The sequence below is a fragment of the Mastigoproctus giganteus genome, chromosome 7, assembly GCF_048544385.1.
Source record: "Mastigoproctus giganteus isolate SK-2022 chromosome 7, ASM4854438v1, whole genome shotgun sequence".
NCBI classification, from domain to species: domain Eukaryota; kingdom Metazoa; phylum Arthropoda; class Arachnida; order Uropygi; family Thelyphonidae; genus Mastigoproctus; species Mastigoproctus giganteus.
The window spans coordinates 87,317,635-87,337,333 of NC_143581.1; the positions used below are offsets into that span (position 1 = coordinate 87,317,635).

At 37.1% G+C, this 19,699-nt stretch overlaps 1 protein-coding gene across 1 annotated transcript in view; it reads left to right on the forward strand.

The window, feature by feature from the left end:
- The first annotated feature begins 726 nt into the window (after positions 1–726).
- LOC150083049 (uncharacterized) overlaps positions 727–19,699 on the forward strand; it is a 396,000-nt gene continuing 377,027 nt past the window's right edge. The window contains exon 1 of the mRNA XM_090376995.1: positions 727–1,314. Within this exon, the coding sequence (XP_090233121.1) occupies positions 942–1,314 (373 nt within the window). The 5' untranslated portion in view covers positions 727–941. The remainder of the gene's footprint in view (positions 1,315–19,699) is intronic.

Sequence of the window (19,699 nt, forward strand, 5' to 3'; positions counted from 1 at the left end):
CTTATTTACTGGAAGTATTGTTCCACAGTCAATCACTCTTATTTACTGGAAGCTTTGAATTTTGGGAGGCTAGTTAGTACACCTGTGTTTCTATAATTGATAGGGACAGTTCTGAAAACTCATCTATATCAGAATGTTTATTTATTTATTTATTTTTATGTATTTATTTATTTTATTATTTTCAACGGAGGAATGCATCGGGTTGATGAGCAAAAAAAGAAATTTATTGTGTACAGAGAACAGACGAAACGAGACAAGTTCATCATTATTCAAGCTGCGACTACCTCATCACGTATATTTGAACGTGACGTACCGAGTCGCCTGCGCCTTGATGTAATAATTAATTACAGGGGGGGGGGGATTGTAAAAGTCCGGTGCCGAACACTCAAACAAATCTATCTGCAGTTGTGTCCCAACACTACGCGTCCGGTGGATGGAGAACAGCCCTTTTCTTAAAATCCAACCAACCACGTGTTGGCTTGCTACTCTTCTATATATGTTCGCAGCCCCGCCTCCAGAGGAAGCCGATTTCTGTGGCTGACACACAAGTAGCTCCTCCCTGGTAGGTGTACATGTGTAAGATGAAGTGCCTGCGGCGAGTGACGGTTCGGCGCTCATGAGCTCCGGCGCCTGGTGGCCTACTGCCAGGCAAGATTGAGAACTGGTCTGACGAGTTGCTTCGCCAACTCCAGATTATCGGTGTTGCGCCGCTGGAGATAACCCACGCGCGCGCGCGCGCGTTAAGCGAACGCGTGGACATCATACAAACAGTGATTACTGGTGGACAGCTCTGTGTGCCAACGAGTGACCGTCTGCAAGAAACACACGAGAGACAAGCGAACCCCCTCCCCCTCGTCCGTTAGGCTTAGTGTGGATGTTTGTGGTTGTTTTCGAGACCGACAGACCCAAGCTTTCCGGCTCACGTCAACGGGCCAAGTGCAATGGATGCGCGGCTGTTAGACCCATCGTTTGGCCATAGTCACATTTTGGGACGGCTAGGTCGACCGATTCCAGGACCATTTGCTCATTTTGGTTCACCGATTGCTCCTTACAGCGTTCCTTTACCTCACCCATATGACCATCACCCGCCGCCACCTCATTCTAGCCTACCTACTATTACCGGAGTGCCGTACACTATTGACGGCATTCTTGGCACTGCACCGCCGCAGCAGACAGGCATCACCACCGTTACGGCTCTATCAACATGCGGCCCGGTTACGTTAACGGCAGCTATCGGAAACTTGGGACCAGGACAGATACGGCAACACTGCAACAACTCGTCATTATCTCGTCTGAACAACCATAGCAAGAAAGGTAAGAAAATCTGATGTATATAGACAACTAGAAAAAGTCACTTGGAATTCTAATACCGATTGTCGCACATCTTTATTTTATCTTTGCTTTAGATAATAATATCTTAGTAATACTATGAAGAGAATTGACTGTGTGATCGGATTATCCCATTATCTGCCCCACCTATATTTACCGATAGTAGTGCGTGCGTGCATGCTGATAAATCATAAGCATGTATAGTTCTCGTAGCGCAGAAAGGACTTTCCTTCTCTCTTTTGTAAAGCATTCACATCAGCGTCGTAGTGAAAACATTAAATGCCGGTTGTTAATACCGCTTCAATGACAACTTTAAACTCCCCACGCCAAATCATGACAGTTTACACTGAGCCAACTGTCAACAGATTAATCAGTCCTTTAGTATTGACCATATAGTGCAAGGAAGCTACAAGCTTTAACCTATCTGCGGGAACAAAAACCTGCAAGGGGAGGGATAGGCAGAGCCAGGATTTTAATCAATGCTGCTTGAAATCCGAAGTCATAACTTGTGTGCGCATTACTAATTAATACAGTCAGTGAATTATGAAGTTTGTAGACTCGCTTGCTACATCTCGCCCTCTCTCCCCAATGTTTTCCCCCTTGTCTGCAGTAATTCTTTTTAACTTTTTAAAGTCTGTTTAGTAGACAATAAATCGAAAGCCAAATCTTAGAAAACCTTTTGCATTCATTGTGCTTTCCTTCATTCTTTCATATATCACTCCAAATGTAATGAAGTCTCTTTTTCAGTTGATTAGTCACAGTAATATCCACGAATGATTCCAGTTTTTCATCTGCAATAGTCAGAAACATGGTTTAATAATTTGGTAGCTTTCAAAAAAGCACCATCGTACCGTTTTCGGTACCCGGACAATGTGCCCCTGTCGCACTGCTCCATCTGGCGATCTTTAAGTCACATAAGCACGATTTCTTTACAAAATATAGGTGAGTAAAAAGAGAGATTTTAATTCATAACTATATGATGGACACTGAAGTATCTTAAATTTTACCGAATGCGTGTCAATCGTTGAACAAACTGTCACTTCTATGCAGAACGACGAAACTCCTGCTTTAAATGGTGATCTCGTAAAATGAAGGCAGCAGAGTAACACGAACATCTCTCGCTCCATCAACTGTGCAATTCGTGTGCAATATAAAATGTAACTGCTTCATGGTGACAAATAAATCTTTAAACCTATTGACTATTAATATTTAACCGTACTGATTACGACAGAAATACTCGTTCAAAGTACTTAGTTTGGTTCGTGCTTTAGCAGTAATGTCTTTATTATTCATATAGCCAAAATAAAAAGACAACGACTATTCTTCAATTAATTGGTATCTCTCAGTACCTCTTTTCACTAAGGGAGAACACGCATAGATATTTGCGTGACTACATTTTGTTTTTCTTGTGTTGCTTTTGTTTTTTAAACAATATATCGCCATTCATTTCTTTTAAACTACCTATTTGTTGGCGTAATGTACGAATTAGGCCAACCTAGAAGTAAATTCATTCGATATCTCATTACACTATCATTCTAGAACATTTCGAGCAACCACAAATTACAAACTGCTTAACATTATTTAAAATAGAACTTTGAGCTGATATGAAAAACAAATCACTGCAAAAAATTAGGAAATGGCGATTAAAAGATTACGCTTTAAATTCCATTCAAAAACATTTAGTATAACTGCTCTTGTTCATCATATACTACACTTTGATTAGATACAATGTTTGATTACAAACAATATAATAATATTTGCAAGAATACGATCACAGAGAATGATTACTGTACCCAACGATCGAAGAACAATCGTAATTTAATTGTATGAAAGCAATACTTGAAACACGTTGATCTGGTTTAAAACGTAACTGTTCTATTTAATGAGCTTTTGATTTTAAAATGCTTTCCTTCTTTGATGCCCTGAATAACTATGTAAAAATTTGCGCGTACCGTTGACGTTTTCTGTGTACTCATAGAGAAAATTGTAACTACTAACTTTTTGGATTAACACTTTTTTTAAAATGAGATATTTGGTATAAAGAAATTCGCGCACATACGCATATCTTGGTATATGCACATTTCTTTGTCAAGTATCCAATACGCTTTCCATACTCATTTTATATATCTCCTTGGCAAGCTGGCGAGCTACTCGTTGGGGTATTTTTAATCGGGCCTAAGATGTGGGGATGGGATTTTCTTGTTTGTTTACTTAATCCTCCCCCTCAAAAATAAACAAGCCAGCACGCTACCATTTGAGTTGCCTTTGAGAAAATTCAAAACATCCACACCAACGTTACTAATCTTCGTAAACTCGCACCTTATCATGCAAAGATTCGGAACACACGAAGCAAATAGTTGATTTGATAAAATTATGCGTTGTGCTACAGAATGATGACACTAAACACTATTTTATTCTCCTCAACAGCTTATCCTATGCCTGTATTAACTGTCTTCCACATGCTCTTACTAAATTTTCACTTCATTGGCATCCGTAACACGGATGCTAATCAAGTGCAAGTTCAGTGAGAGCGTTTCACACATAATACCATCCCCCCTCCTTTTGAATACCATGACACTATCTTTGTATCATATTATTTAAGAGGAGAAAAAGTAGATAACTAAACCATTACTTTATATTATGCATAGTTCTAAAACTGAAGGCAAGTTTAATTCAGAGGTCGCATTACTGATTTTATATAATTAACGTTCCATAAGTCTTCAGAGACAATAAATTATTTGCATTTCACTTTTTTTATAACTGCTCTACATACCATAAATGTTTTCTAAGTTTTATGTGTGGGTGTGTGTATATCACACACACACACTTTGCGTATCTTCCAAGAAGCATTCAGAGAATCATTATGAGAATCATTTTACAACTTTTTTTTTTCTCTGAAGTTTTTGAATATTCTTCGGTTTCCCACAGCGAACTTATTGGCTAGCTCATTGATTTTGTTGGTTGGGCAGATTCTTAAATTTTGTGTGATAAGAGAAATAGTCAATTTTAATCTGACCACTTTAGAATACGAGGTTTCAGCCAAGATTTAAAGAAAATATTTATGGATTTTGAAATGAACCACTCTTTTATCACGTGGATAATACAATTTTTTTTTTTTTTTTTTATTAATTATGTAGTTTTGACCTAGTTCCTAAACTTATTGCAAAGGTGGCGTTTCAGTAATAAGCTTAGGAATGAGCTGAAAAGTCCTTAATTAATAAACTAACTTTGTATTATCTACGAGGTAAACGTGTGGTTCATTTCAAAATTAATCCATGGATAACAGTAATTTCTTTATTTTTTACTGCGAAGCTTTTTCTTATTTGAAGAATTTCTTTCGATTTTGTTAAAATTACATTACCGCTAATATTTTAGTTGTCATTAAATGTCTAAATTTTATTAAGGAAATTCTAAATATTTTCCCTGACTGAGCCCAACTTGCATTTTCAACCAGTATGAGGGCCATGTCCCAAACGAATAGAACTTTTGACAGCTCTTTAAAACTGGCCGAATTCCTTTGTTCAGATTGAGATTGCAGGATATTTCCATTCGGAGACTAATTTCTTTCCCAGTTACGAAGTAAACTGATCTGAGAACTCAACACCGCAACTGTAATATTATACGCTATGAACTTCATTTCTGCACAGAAAATAAAATAATTTGGGAGGCAATATCATTTTCTGATGCCCCAGAAAATAAAATGACATAAATTTAAAATTATGTGACTTCGATATGAACTATTCAGTGACAATGGTATTACTTTCAAGAGAAATTCTGTGCTTCGAATAAGTTTCCACATTATTATAACTATTCAAGGATAGTTAGTATTTAAAAACAGTATGCTCAATGTAACGGCATAATTGGAGATGAAGTAATGTTACAATTCGACTATAATGTAATAATTTATGCGTCATCTCTAAGCGACGCAGTTCAAATTGTTAATTTAGATTCAGCAGTGGTCATAGTGTGGAACACCTCAGCTTGTTGCGTTACATGTTGCCGATTCGAACTTAACATTTAGAAGCAGGCACTGAAAATGCTATTCATTCTTTGTAGTTTAAACATCATACTAAGAGAAAGGGGGTAAAAAGCGTGTTTCAACTTCTGTCAGGAGCTTGTTTATTCTTTTCATTTTTACAATCTGTTTAGTGTTCTCCCCCCCCCCCTTTTTTTACTAATGTTTAGTAAACTACTATGCGCGAATGAGGAAGTTTGAAGATCTGTGTGGAATGCCTATTTTACGGGATGCACTCACGCAGACTGGCTTCTAAAGAGTACCTGTCGAACAGGCACTTGGACTGCATTTCTTTTCAGTGCCGCGTTATTATCTACGAAAACCTGCCCAAAACGGACGCGAACCACTCCTTGCTGCACCAACAGGAGCTTGCTTACCAAATAGCACGTCCATTCATCAGAGTCGAAATGCAACTAGTGAAGCTGACTTTTCTTTCTAATTTTCGAGATGTGTTCATTACGTAAACTGTAAAAATAAATATGGGAAAAGACAGTCGTATATGTGCCTCTTCCACATTCCTTAGACGTATAGTTGTAATCAAACACAGCAACGCGGATTGATACGAATCATGCACTTAAATAAACTGGGTTGTACGCTAACTATCGATGTGAACTGGGTGAGTAGATTACCTGGCCCCAAATTTTCTCTCTCTGCTACAATAGATAAAATAACCTTGATCGAATCGGCCTCCGGAATATGAATGCAGGCAAAAACTGTTTACCGAACTCAGCGCCGCACCAACGAAAACTAACCTTACTAAATTAACTTTGCACTACATTTGCCTTATCTGCTACACTACTAAAAAATGAAACCTATTTTACTATCATGTGGGGAAACGAGAACTTAAGTACCATGTGGAATACCATATCGTTTCAAACTTTAGCGCCCTGTGAGACAACTTAAAAAATATATATATAGGATTCAGCAGCAACTATTTCCAATGCTTACGGCATAATTACGTACCAATAAATGGGCATCTAGCAATACAATTATGTATTTAGCTTCTAGCAGTATACATCCTTGGTTAAACAATCGAATGAATTTTTTATTCATTTTTTTTAACAACTGTAAAGGATTAAATATTTTCTCTGCAGTTCTTAATATTTACTGAACTAGTCGGTGCCCTACAATTCGAATACACTTGCTCCCGTTATTGGTATGAAAGAATATCGATATTCATGGTGAAAAATGCATTTAGAATAAATTATTGATAACTTATGCTAAGTATACTTCTATTAATATTCCATAAGAGTTCAGCTCTTAAGCTGGAACTTTTGATTCACATCAACGTGTAGTCAAATGGCACAACACAGGATAAAACAATGTAGTGTACTCATTTTTGTATTAAAAAAAAAAAAAAAAAAAAAGTCTCATTTTCTGAATAACAGAAACGTTCCGAAACACAAATTACAAAACTGCAATAATTTCATTACTATGCAGTCTGTTATAAATAATTTGCTGGAGTAATCACAACAGTAAAATTTTTGCCCGCATGACAAAGGACTCGCCAAACTGTGTAAATGTTGTAAAAGGAATCAATACTACTCATAATAATTTTAAATAGAAATACGGATTACTGTGATGGCGATTTTCAAGAAGGTCTCCATAAAACTATCTTTTCATGCTATCGAAACAGCGAAGCGATAGTAATGTTACCGAAATGGCATGCACTACATTAATTATTGCATTAGTTCCGCAACAGCAACAAGCTAACATTATTAGTTTTGTTTTGTCAAAATTTGCAGAATTGAAGTTGACTGAAGACACTTTTTTTTTTCTCCCAAATAAATGTAATTAGGTCTATATTCTTTAAAGACCTAATTAGTCATTGATTCAAATCGATCTTAAAATATAGCCGCTATCTAAAATAATATATACTATAATAACTGTAAAGTATTTCACAAATTTAAAAAAAAAAAAACACCTCCACGGATACCATTTATCAATTTTTCTTCAGCAAAGCCGAAAGGCAACTTCCAAAATTAATCGGTGTAAAAATAAATGTTCAATAAAACAATTCAGTGAACACTTGGCGCTTATGGGAGGAAATAAAGAGAAAACGTATCAGTTAACTTAAATATTAAAGAAAATGCAAATTTCAAGGATATAATGAGCACTGTGTTGCGGAAATATCAACAATGCATAATTTAGAGAGTCATTCTGAAGTAAATGGAGACTTCTCACATCTCGTAAATCAGGATCGAAATAATAGTCTCAAGGGTCTCATTAGAATTAGCATCATGCAGGAAACTGATTTGATATGCAATGAATAATAAATGTGAATTCATTACTCATACTAGAAATATTTTCTGCTGTTTTATAGCTCCCACAGCTCGAAGCATCACTCGACGAAAGGGAAGTGGAAAAATTGTAATCTGTAAATAAACAGATGGTAGAAAGTGCAAATAGAAACTGCGTGGCTTGTGCTGTAAGAACGGAGGTGGGGAGGAGATAACTGCAAGTTGGCCACAGACACCGGCGTAAAGCTGGATAATAAGCGCTTTGTACGATAGGCGTGTGATGAGCCGGAGAGTACGTACCACGAAACGGGGCTGTAGAAGTGCGAACACACTGGTACTCAGCGATTCACGCATCTTGAAGTCTAACTTGCTTTACGGAGGAAAATCCGCTTATCAACTTGAAATATCAGAAAATATTAAACACGTTACAAGGAAGGGCATGCATTTGTTTGGACAGAAACGATTGAGTAGCTTACTCGCAAGGCACTCTTGTAATTTATATGAATTCTCCAATCTTGCACATAATTTTTTATCCAAGTTTAAAAAAAATATATATATATTTTTTCGGTGTTAAGACATGAGTCATCGTTTTGTTCTGACGTTGTCATTTCAGGCTGTTAATTCGCCGTTATGCTCTATTCACGTGACACTATACGTCTTATGAATGCAGCTGACCTTTCTGAATTTGTTAGGTGAAGTACTTAAATGTTTAAATAATAAACGATTTCTTTTTTCCCGTTAAAGCAATTCCACTTTCGATAGTAGAGTGATAATGCATTTTATAGACCAGGAAAATCTTTCAAGGATAGTGTACATCTCCCATTGATCACGATTTTCCGAGATTTTGTGAAAATCTGAGGGCTGTTTTCCTTAAAGTGCGTACCATCATGCATTCACTGGATATGCTCTGACAAGGCTTTGTTTTGCCCCATTTAAAGTCGCGGGGGTGGTTGTCAGAAATTTGCTTCCGTTATTACTCTCTTTTCCTCTCTCGTAGTTGGCTTCACTTTCGTCAAGAGGTAACTTATTTTGAACTTAGTGACGAGCGGGGTGCGTTGCAGACAAGTGTTCTAGAGCAGACAGACGCTAAGTAATAATTCTTTCCTTCATTATATACATGTATATCTTTCGGATATCATTGATAGAAATTTTAAGATATTCACTGCCTTTTAAAAATTAATCGTCCAGTTTACTTAAGCCCCTGCAAAATGGGACGTTGTTATAAAGGTAGTCGTCCTTTGCTGACAAATATATAAGGGAAGTCGTTCGTCAAAAAACCAACCCGCCTGGTAGAAAGGTGGGTGAATTATTCAGCCAGCCATCCATCCTATTCAGACGTTCCAAGATTGAAATATAACTAACGTATGCGTGGTTCTGAACTGTGAGGTTAGTACAGCTTATTTATTATTTAGGTTGTTTCACGTTTTATGGTAAACCAATGATAGTGTCAAAAACACGCTCGATCACTTGGTAAAGCAGGGATAACTAGAAATAAACCTAGAACTCTTACAGTTAATATAAAAATAATAATTAATAAATATAGACTTACACGCGGACTTACACGTTTTTTTTTTTTTTTTACACGCGGAAAGAGAATGAAATAAGATATTTATTTATCTAAAATGTATTTCTGTAAATAAAATCCACATATTTATGAGGATTTTAATAAATAATGTCTGTTTAATAAATGATACCTGTAGGTCTGTCCCAGATTTAAATATACGGGGTGACGCTTCTTGATGGTTATATGAATACCTGCTCATGTAATAAGTAAAAATATAAATGTGTATTTTAGTTCAGCTTTCAAATATATTAGGGGTGCGAGAGGAGTCTACCAAAATGCATTGAATGCTACGTAAATTAAAAAAAAAAAAAAAAAAATTAGCTGACATTGTTTTTATTGTAGCTTTCTTGACCAAACAAAGATAATTTGGCGCATTCCGTTTTCATTCAGTCACAATATATATGAATAAAAGATAATCCATTTGAAAAACATCGTTCTTGTTTTACTCAGTGGATATGAAATCTTGAATCCATTTTTACTCATATAGGCTAATCAGCATTAAACATTACATCTGATCTAAACCAATCTGTTTAGTATACCAAACCTGTACCAACTAATATTGTAATATGTGCATTGTGACCTTAGCAGCCCTTGCACCAATAACTCAAAGAACAACATATATCCAGCATTGTAGTAGTTTTACGTTCTCTCCAAAATTTCAAAAGGTCCTCTTCGATTCCCGTCGTAGACAAGGGAAACTTTTAACGGCTATTCCTCTGGGAGGCTGGCGTAGGATTCTACGAAGATTTTCATTTCGTGCTTAAGGAAACTCATGACCAAACCTGGTCTTTCAAGGGTAGGGTGCCTTGGTCTTTCAAGGGTAGGGTGCATTGAAAGACCAGGACAGTCTTCCAGGGGTAGTATGCTTAGTTCACTTCAGTGTAGCGGGACTTGTCGGGTTCATTTAGGAGTGGAGGAGTGTCGCGAGCAGTGAATTTTTGAAATGGGGAAGGAGATTCCATGTGCAGAGAAACTACTTACTGTTAACCGCAAAAATACGCAGTGCAAGTGGGGGGATTGAAATTTATTTAGGGGACACCTCATGTTGAAATTAAATTACAATATCGTTATGTCTGTTGTGACTTTTGTAGCAATGCCTTCTAGTTGTATCATTTGGCTCTGTCTCGTGCTGCAGATTACCGGCCGGAAAATTCACTGAAAATACAATTTATCGAAACAACAGTTCACCGATAAATGAATAACACAGTAAAAAAGTAACAAAGTAATTTTTTGTAAAAAGTAACACATTAATTTTTATCTTTCACTACAACTTCACTGCAATTTTAATTAATTTATGTTTTAATAATTTAAATTATGAGCGATTCCTCAAAGGTAGGTTATGATATTTCCTGGCTGAAATGCATTAACTGCTGTCTTTAATCTTTGAGCAGTGTTATTTTTTTAAACGAATTATCGCATACACTTATATATAATAATTAAATTGTTATATACAGTACAATAAATATTTACATGAAATATTCTGTAAATTTAATGTAATAAAATGTTATTTCTCATTATAAACACTTGATACTTGTTCAAAATATATAGTACACACATCATAGAAACCAATACCTTTACTGTTTATCACATGAAATATTAATAAATATTCTATTAGTGTAGAACATCAGATTATTCCACAATGAATCTTCTATGAATAATAAGTGTACAGATTGTTAGAATAATAATCGATACAAATATTCAATATTTCTATCATCATTGATCGAGTATCCACCATCGATGCTCACTACAAATAATCTATAAAAGTTTAATATTATTATGACGATTATTTATGGCCATCCTTTTCATAGAGAAACTTAAAACCAGTTTAAAATGTCTCTGAATAGATCAATAACAACACATTATGAAATCACAAACGGACAAAAAATACACAAGCTTAAAATTTTATTTTAAACTAGAGCGATACTCTAGTTTAAAATAAAATTTTAAACTAGTCATCCACGTGTCAAAAAGGTTACGCGTCTACTGAAGGGTTAAATGATTTTATTATTTTTGCAGTATAGTTATAACAGATGTAGGTTTGGTTTTTCCGTTTTATTCAGTTCTTAACAAAAATTCCATAAAACTGTGGACCGTATTTGAAAGACTTTACTTTTAAAATACATACTACCTTTTTTATTTTATTTTCAATGTAAAAATTAATGTATTACTTATTCTAATTTATTTATCGGCGCATTGATATATGGTGAACTGGGTTTTTTTTTTTTTTTTTTTTTCCCCGATAAATTTTATTTCTGGTGAATTGTTTTTGGTAAATTTTACTAAACCCGTTATAGATAATCGTTAACATACGTAGAAAATGCAACAAAAACCTACATACCTATGTGTATCTGAATGCACTGCATCTGAACTACGACATTTCAAAATGACGACTAGATACAAAATTAATAGTATAAGGCAATGTAGTTTATTTTTCAGAGTAAATTTAATGATGAGCCTGATCGCACTTAAATTAAAGTGAAAAAAAAAATTAGCGCTAAAGAATATGCATATGAGTTGTACGAAAAGTGATAACTCTTCCACGAAGAAGGAAGTCATAGACTATGCGAGACTTTTTTTTTTTTTTTTTTTTTTTTTTGTGTGTGTGTGTGTGTGTGTGTGTCGCTTCTTTCGGTATTAATTAAAATTAGTTTACCGCTCTCTAATTAGACTGCGTATATCTTAAATTACAGTCGCCTAAGTCTGCCGAATCTACCAAAAGAATGTTTGGACTAGATAAGGAGTTTCTAAAATCGGGCAACTTTTACCTCTCGTGTTATGCAGTGCACCTGAATGTTGTGTCTAAGGAAAATGACTCACAATGGTGAACGAAAAAGCATAGAGTATAATAAATTACTTATTTAACTTTTTTTTTTTTTCATGAGAGGATTTTCTTAAAGCATACGATGCTATAGATGAAAAAAAATTAAGCTTATATAGGAAAAAGATTTATATTATATCTAAATAACAGTGCCCCATTTGCGCTTGGGGGAGCAATATGAATTTGGTTGAATTATTGATTTAATTTCTAGAAATAATGATTTATATTGATTATTATTCCTAGAATTATTGATTTAATTCGTTTTGAAGAAGTCTGGTTCATCATCTGTCAGAGATTGCAGGATAATACACCATAAAATCGTTTTAACTCTACCATACCGATTGTCTGAGTACGCAGTGCCCAAAAAAAAAAAAAAATAATAAATAGATAAAATAATAATTCTCAAGGGCAGGTATCCTTCACACAAACTTTGTCTTCTCGTGTTTTAGGAATATTAGGAATTACCTTCTGTTTCAAAACTTTTATTTCTGTTCGCATTTTCACTTCTGCTCAACACGCACATCATATTGATCAAAGATATGTGCCTACTCCCTAGTGTATGTGTGTGGAAAGGTTGTTTATTGGCGCATTACCTACTATGGCTATAGTGCGCCTTACTCCCTAGTCTTCCGAATACAATAAGTCCATGAATACGGTAGGTACATTTCGTATCTATTTGAGTGTGCTAGGCGAGGATGCTCTTCAATTACTATATTTATAATTCCACCATTTCCTATTTTTTCTTTTAAAGTGGGTTCAGATGCCATGTTTTGTAAACTCCTGGCACCACCATGCCGTGACGGGACTAATTGCATGTCTATCATGCTGTAATTAAAGATTCTATTCTATATCATTCTGAGCGAGTGAACTATAATACTAGGAACTGTCCGGTTTTTTTTTTTTTTTTTTATATCTGTATACTGTATTTGATTGTTTCGTTTACTCCTTTTCTGCGTAGTATTTAAGAATATTTCGTATGTTAATGTTTTCTGTTTGGATGACTGAAAGAATGGCTGAGTTGCTTCAATGAAACGTCGATATATTGTTTTGAATTACTTTATTAGTGAGTTGTGTGAACTAAAAGATTGAGTTCCCATTTTATGGCAAGATCAGCTTTACAGCTTAGCTGTGTACCGTATATTCTTATTTATTTAAAGTAAACAGGACAAGAATCTCAGTAAAGCAACTTTTATCTCATCTTATCCTTAGCATTATTTTAACTGGACAGTCCAGTGAACGATATAAAATAATACTGAAATATTTATTTTAATCACTAGACTCGCTTTGTAAAATTAGTCCTAAACTAGCATTTCTTTTAATTAAATTAATTTCTGTTTATACTCCGGCACGACAACCAAGTCACAGTTTACAATAAATCGTCAATACAAATATTTATCGTATTTAGTAGTCATGGGCTTGAACCCCGGTCCACTCAAGGAACGCGTGCTATGCACTCTCGCTCCTGACCACTGGGCTACGTCAGGCCTATAGTATTAGAGAATTTGGCGCTCTTTATGAGAATAAGGGTTTTCTTTATTTAATATATGTTTTTATGTCATTGGCTCTCTAACTGCTATTAGAGATTTGACAACTAATCTGCCCTTACTGTTATTGATAGCAGCCTTGTCGCTGACATATTTCCTTAATGCGGTGTTCTGAGTGACAATAATGCGTTCTCCTCTTGTCAATCTTTTGGAGAGGTCCGAGTTGAAATCCCGTTAAAGATTTGATGAAATCTTAAAGACGTCTTCAGTCGGCGTTGCAGTTAACCGATCTCAGGCAGCGGAAGCAGCCCTCCTTCCGCAACCATGAGTTATTTTCCGGGGTTTTTAGAAGGAACAACATTGGACTCACGAAGATACATAAGATTACCAGTAAATGTAACAGTGATCATGTGTAAAGATAATTGGGAATTGCTTTAAATTTCCCTCATTTAAAAGATACCTTTCTAATCGTGCCTTATTTGGGCCATTCAAGAAATTTATATAATTCTACTTGTCATCGCCCGATAAAAAATCACCCAGGAGAATAAATCTGTCCAGCACTTGTAGTCAAGGCTACTTTCCTAACAACTGTAACTCCAGAATATAATGGCTGGTTTTAGAGTTACATGAATTACTAAGGTTATAAGATACTCGCCCTTTAATCAGGCCTGGATTAAGGCTTTGTGCTGCCGCACCTCCCACAAGCTTTCGCCAGTTGGTTACGATCATGTTCTTTCACATTGTGAGGAACAGTCCTGGTCTTGAAACTAGGAGAAACTCAATGGAAAGAACTTACCAAACCACTGTTGTTTGTTCTCTTGTGTGTGTGGGGGGGGGGGGGGGTAACATGGTTTTCTCTCCGGGAAAATCGAGTTTTCGTTCAGTAAACCAAATGAAGAATACACGTAAATACTGACGCCTCGTGGCCTTAATCGCCTTGGTCTTAGTAATTTTATTTTCCGGTATCCCCATACAAAATTATTAAAAAACCAAATTAAAGACCGTCGTATTTCTCATAGTGTGCTGTTTAATATTCGTCAGAGTAACAATGGCCACTAAGATGATTTGCAGTACTTATACAAATGCACTAGATAACTCAAGTAGCAGCAAAAATTACGATCGGGCCTTTCTGATATTCGTCGTTTGGGAAAGACCGAAGTCACTGAAAATGACCTCATGCACTTGGCTATTTGAAACTTGTTATTAAAGGTCATTCTCTGACCTTTCCGCATCCTCCGTATTTGGTGGTGACGGGCTGGAACCCCGGTCTAATGAAGAAGCGTGTGCTACACACTGCTGCTCCTTCCCACCTGGCTACGGAGGCGCCTGCTATTTGAAACACATCCTCGTCAAACTATAGAACAGTTATCAAGAAACTTAATTCATAATGGCGTACTGTATACAAGCATCTTCAACAGCCACGGAGATTTTGTTCCACAAGAACTGTCAGTTGAAAATAGAACCCAATGTTTAACAATATATAAAATGTTGTTGAGCAGACACAAGAAAGAGGAGCCCTTTTCCTTATTAAATTATTATTTGAGATGAGAAACTGGTTCTATAGATTAACTGAGAAAAATTAAAAACTAATGGCTATATGTGTGATCAGGTCAAGTCTAACCCCCCCCCTCCCCTCATCCCAATAAAAACATCGTGCTGTGCGTTTTGGTGTACGAGTATATGACAAATGCGATTTAAATTTTTTTTTCGCCAAAAGCAAAAAAGGAGGCAGATGAAAGCAGTTCTCTGCAATTGTTACCGACACCGCGTCAAAAATATCCTCACTGCTGCACAGAAGCATCATGCTGGCAAACCTCCACGTGGAGATGAACATTTTTTCTTTATAGATAAGCAGCACTACAAAGAACTCTCTACATTTGCACAGGCAGCCTTCACAAACGGGTCTCTTTCTAGAAACTGAAACGTTAAAAAGGGGGAAAAAAAAAACAATTGCAACACAGGCCATCACTGCCCCATCTCGGTGGTCCCACCACGATCTAAGCCTCTTCCACAACATCACCTTACCAACGGACTCGCTCGCGCTTTCCTGGTGAACCGGAAATGAGAACTGTGCAGGCACCCTCTTCAGGGCGCGGATTATGTCGACCTGTCAAGGTTTCCCTGCACCTGTATACCGTCGGTTTGGTCAGGTGCAGCTGACATAGCAGCAGGTTGCCAAATAAACAAAAGAAATAAACTGTTTATACTTCGGGACGACCAAACGGTCAGAGGAGTTCGCATGATAGATTTAATACAAGAAACAGCACCGTATTCAGTAGTCACGGGCTTGAACCCCGGTCACTCAAGCACGTGTACTTAGGCACCAGCGCGCCTGACCACTAGGCTACGGCGGCCTTATGTGGGATACCAATATGGCGCTCATCTTTGCAGACCTCCTCTTGTTCTGCAAGCTCTCTTCCTTTCTCTGGCCTTCGGTGGGCTCCCAGACCAGGGGCGATTCCTACTTCTCCCTTCCCATCTTATTTCCAGTGGAGGATGCCTCCTCCTTTTTCCTATTTTGACTTTACCATTTGTACTAACTCTTCCCCTCTCCTTTTTTTTTTTTTTTTTTTTATTTACTTGGTCTCCGTCCAGAAAGCTCAGGCGACCCTGGCGGAGACGAGCCGGAGTATGATGGGTAGCCTGACTTACCTCCCAGCGGTGGTGGCGGGCAACGTAGGATTCCACCAGAGACACAACAACAGAACAAAACAAAATATAGCACTACATAAACCAGACACTACACTCTTTCCTGGTTTTTGCAGTAGTACTGCATTTCATCGCAGAATACATACGGCGCAGATGTGGGAAACCACCGTGGCGCTTGACCCTAAATACTATGCCACAATGCTGCTCAGGCATCACATAATCTAACGAAAAATGATTGCCGAATCGTCATGGTAAAACACAAGAAAAAGAAAAGCTACAAAATCATTTAAAGCATCATTCTACTCGTACCTTGTGATTTTTTAATAAACTTCAGTTTGGAGTATACATTGTTTACAGATTAAAGTTATTATTTATTGAGTTTATTGCTTTTTTTACAACGCCCCTGTATGACAAACTAGAGGGGTACAAAAATGGGTTGTACGTAGTTATTTGTATAATTACAGATTATAGTTACACGAAGATGACTGATTTCTATAATCAGTCCTTTTCCACTCGGTGTGGAAGGAAAGTGATTAGCCGATATGCTACCCGCGAGTGCCCTCAGTATCATCTAATTCTCTTTGTAAATACGTGTGCTTTCACTGGTCAGTTTATTATGCATTTACGAATTTTCTATTCCAAGAGAAAAGTGTCGCCGTCCGTGACCAACTTTGTCCCGAGTGAGAAGACCATTAAAATTTCCTCTGGTTTGCGAGCTGAATCGAACCTTTCCAAACAGGCACCATGTGGCATAGACAAATACTGATATGAAAGATTATTAGCATTTAATATAACAACCATAAATAAATAAGTATAATCTTTCAGTTATGCTAATATAGAAAATCTGATGAATGCCAGTAGTGTTACTTGGTCAGCGCCACAGATTTCTTATTAGTACACTACAATATTTACAGATAGTTAAAATATCAATCTGTGCCTTTTTACTTTTTCTCGTCCAGACACTTTTATTAAATTTTGCGAATAAATATGAGTTAATCGGTCGTTCATCTTAAAGCAAGAAAAACAGAATCCGTGAGTAGCAATAATGCAATATATATATATATATATTACCCTGTAAGGAAAGCGCGGTTTTATTGCGATCAGAAGAAAATAGAATTATCTCTTACTAACCAGAGTGGTACAGTGATTTATAAAATACGCAATCCTCATAATGATTTGCCAGAGGAATTAAGCAAACAGGAGCAATGTATAGTCTCTCTGTGTGTATGCGTGTTGAACGTGTAGCGTGTGAGGTATGAACATTTGATCGGTCCATTTTTAATGGCTCAGTTATTAAGGCGTTAAATCTAACTTTTCATCCATTCCTTCAGAATATACTAAAGAACTTGAGTATTTGTTTTAATGTTTTTTAGTAGTTAGTAGTCTTACATTGAATAGGAAAATTCTGGTGTTTATCTAAATTAGATAGGCCTGCCACAACCACACGGTGGACTGCGCTCAATATTTCACAGAAAACTTATTATTCACTGGGATTTCTACCATTACAACTCGGGGATTTTTACCCCTCGATGGTTCACTCATTATAAGAAATAATATCAGCAGATTAAAATCGATTTAGTATTATTCTATGTTCTAACTTAGTTCGTCGGCCCGTTTTACTTTTGTCTATTGGTGATATGACGGTTGAGCGGAAATAAATTAGTTTTGTAGCGCCGTGCCCATTTATTCAACACAATGGTTGGCTACATGGAATTGAAAAGTTAATCCGTGCCTATGAAAATTTCCAGGATGATACTGAAAAGATATATATTGCGTATGTGAAAATTTGCAGATGTGCAGATCGTTACAAGAAATACTTCACATAATATGAACATGATTTAAATGAAAGAGAGAAAAGGGGGAAAAGACTAAAAAAAAACTTACAGCCAACAGCAGTCTTGTGGCCGTAGACAGCTTGTTGATGCGAAAGGCCGAGAGAAAGTGGGAAGAATCGTGCAGTGTAACAGATGGACTATAATCAGTAAAATAGCAGCGCAGTAAAATATATCGGAATAGCAGCAAATGACCTCAGACAGTTCCACTCCTTTTAAGCTAAAAATAAGCAGATACGGATACAGTGGACCGTTGAAGAGTGTCGAAAAAGTTCTTGTCCGATGAATTCCGGTTCCAGTTGTTCTCTGCTGACGGCAGAACTAGGGTAAGTTACATCAGCATGAATCAGATGGGACATTTTGTCTGGTGTCAACACTGCAGACTGGTGATAGAAGTGTGGTGTGGAGAGTGTTCATTTCCGTGGTGCCCGTTAGATTTCCTGACACTGTTGAACCAACTTTCGAATACCAGAGTCTACTTTAGCAGAGTGTGAATAGTGTTAGGGTCAGGCACCACCAATGTTTTCCCATATCTGCGCCATATTTACGCTGTGAAGAAATACATTACTGTTGTAAATGCCAGAAAAGTGTTTGCTGAATGTGTAGTATCCGGGCCGTTTTAAGAACTCTCGGGCACCCCGGCGAATTTCCAAATGTGGCTCCTATTCAGTTTAAATTTGTTTTAATTTTTTTCTGGGTCTCTAAGTCGCATTCCTAACCCTAAGTGAGGCCCCAGTAGGCCCAGGCCCCTGGCGTCCTCCGGGTGTGCCCATGCGTTAAAACGGCCCAGTGTAGTATTCTGTTAGGTTCTAGCATTTGGCCGCAGGGCCCGTGATGGGACACTACGTTGCCCGCACACACCGCTAGGAGGTAGCCAGATTGATCATTGTTCTCTGGCTGGTCTCCGTCAGGGTCGCCTGAGCTTCCTGAACGGAGACCAAGTAAAAAAAAAAAAAAAAAAAAAAAGGGTTGAGTGTAGTAGTATATGGTATAACAGAAGAAGGGGATGAAAGTTAGAGTAAGGGGATATGTAGGTGAAGGCCTCTCCAAAGTTGACAGTAGAGCGTTTGCCCCACCAGGCAAAAAGGGGAAAGAGGGAATAACCCCAGAGAGGGAGAAAAGCAACACAGCGAGAGTGTTGAGTGTGACCGACATTTGGAGGTAGAGTAGTATAGACCACTGGAACCTACCCAGCCATGTGGCTGGATTAGCATCTAATCCTATCCTGAATGCTCCAGGGTTAGCAAGTCGAGGTAGGTAGAAGTTCCAAGTCGACATTGTTTCTGATCTGGTGCATCCCGTCTAATCACAGATTATTCATATGATAACGCTTTACTTCCAGCAGGATAATGCACCATCCGCCATCATAAAACCTATGGAATACGATCGAGTCTGAATCTGCCAGCATCCAAATGAAACTTAATCAGCATCTTTGGGAGTTAATGCCACGATAACCTGATGCTGTTTTAAAGGCCGAAGGAAGTACCATGCACTGTTAGATCGATGAACCTAATAAACTAGTCACTGAGTGTATATGGAGGAGGTTGCATAATACTTTATATGTTTGTAGAATATTACTATACATATTTAAACCAACACCATTTCATCGAAGGTGTCTTCATTTCTGAAATATTGTTTGTGAATGCAATGTCTGTAAAACCTTTGGATATCGGTTTTAGATGCTGAAGGTATTATTGCAGACAGTTCAGCGATTGTTGTTGTTATTTGGCTTTTAGGAGCATTAGCAACTAAGGCCATATTGCTCCAG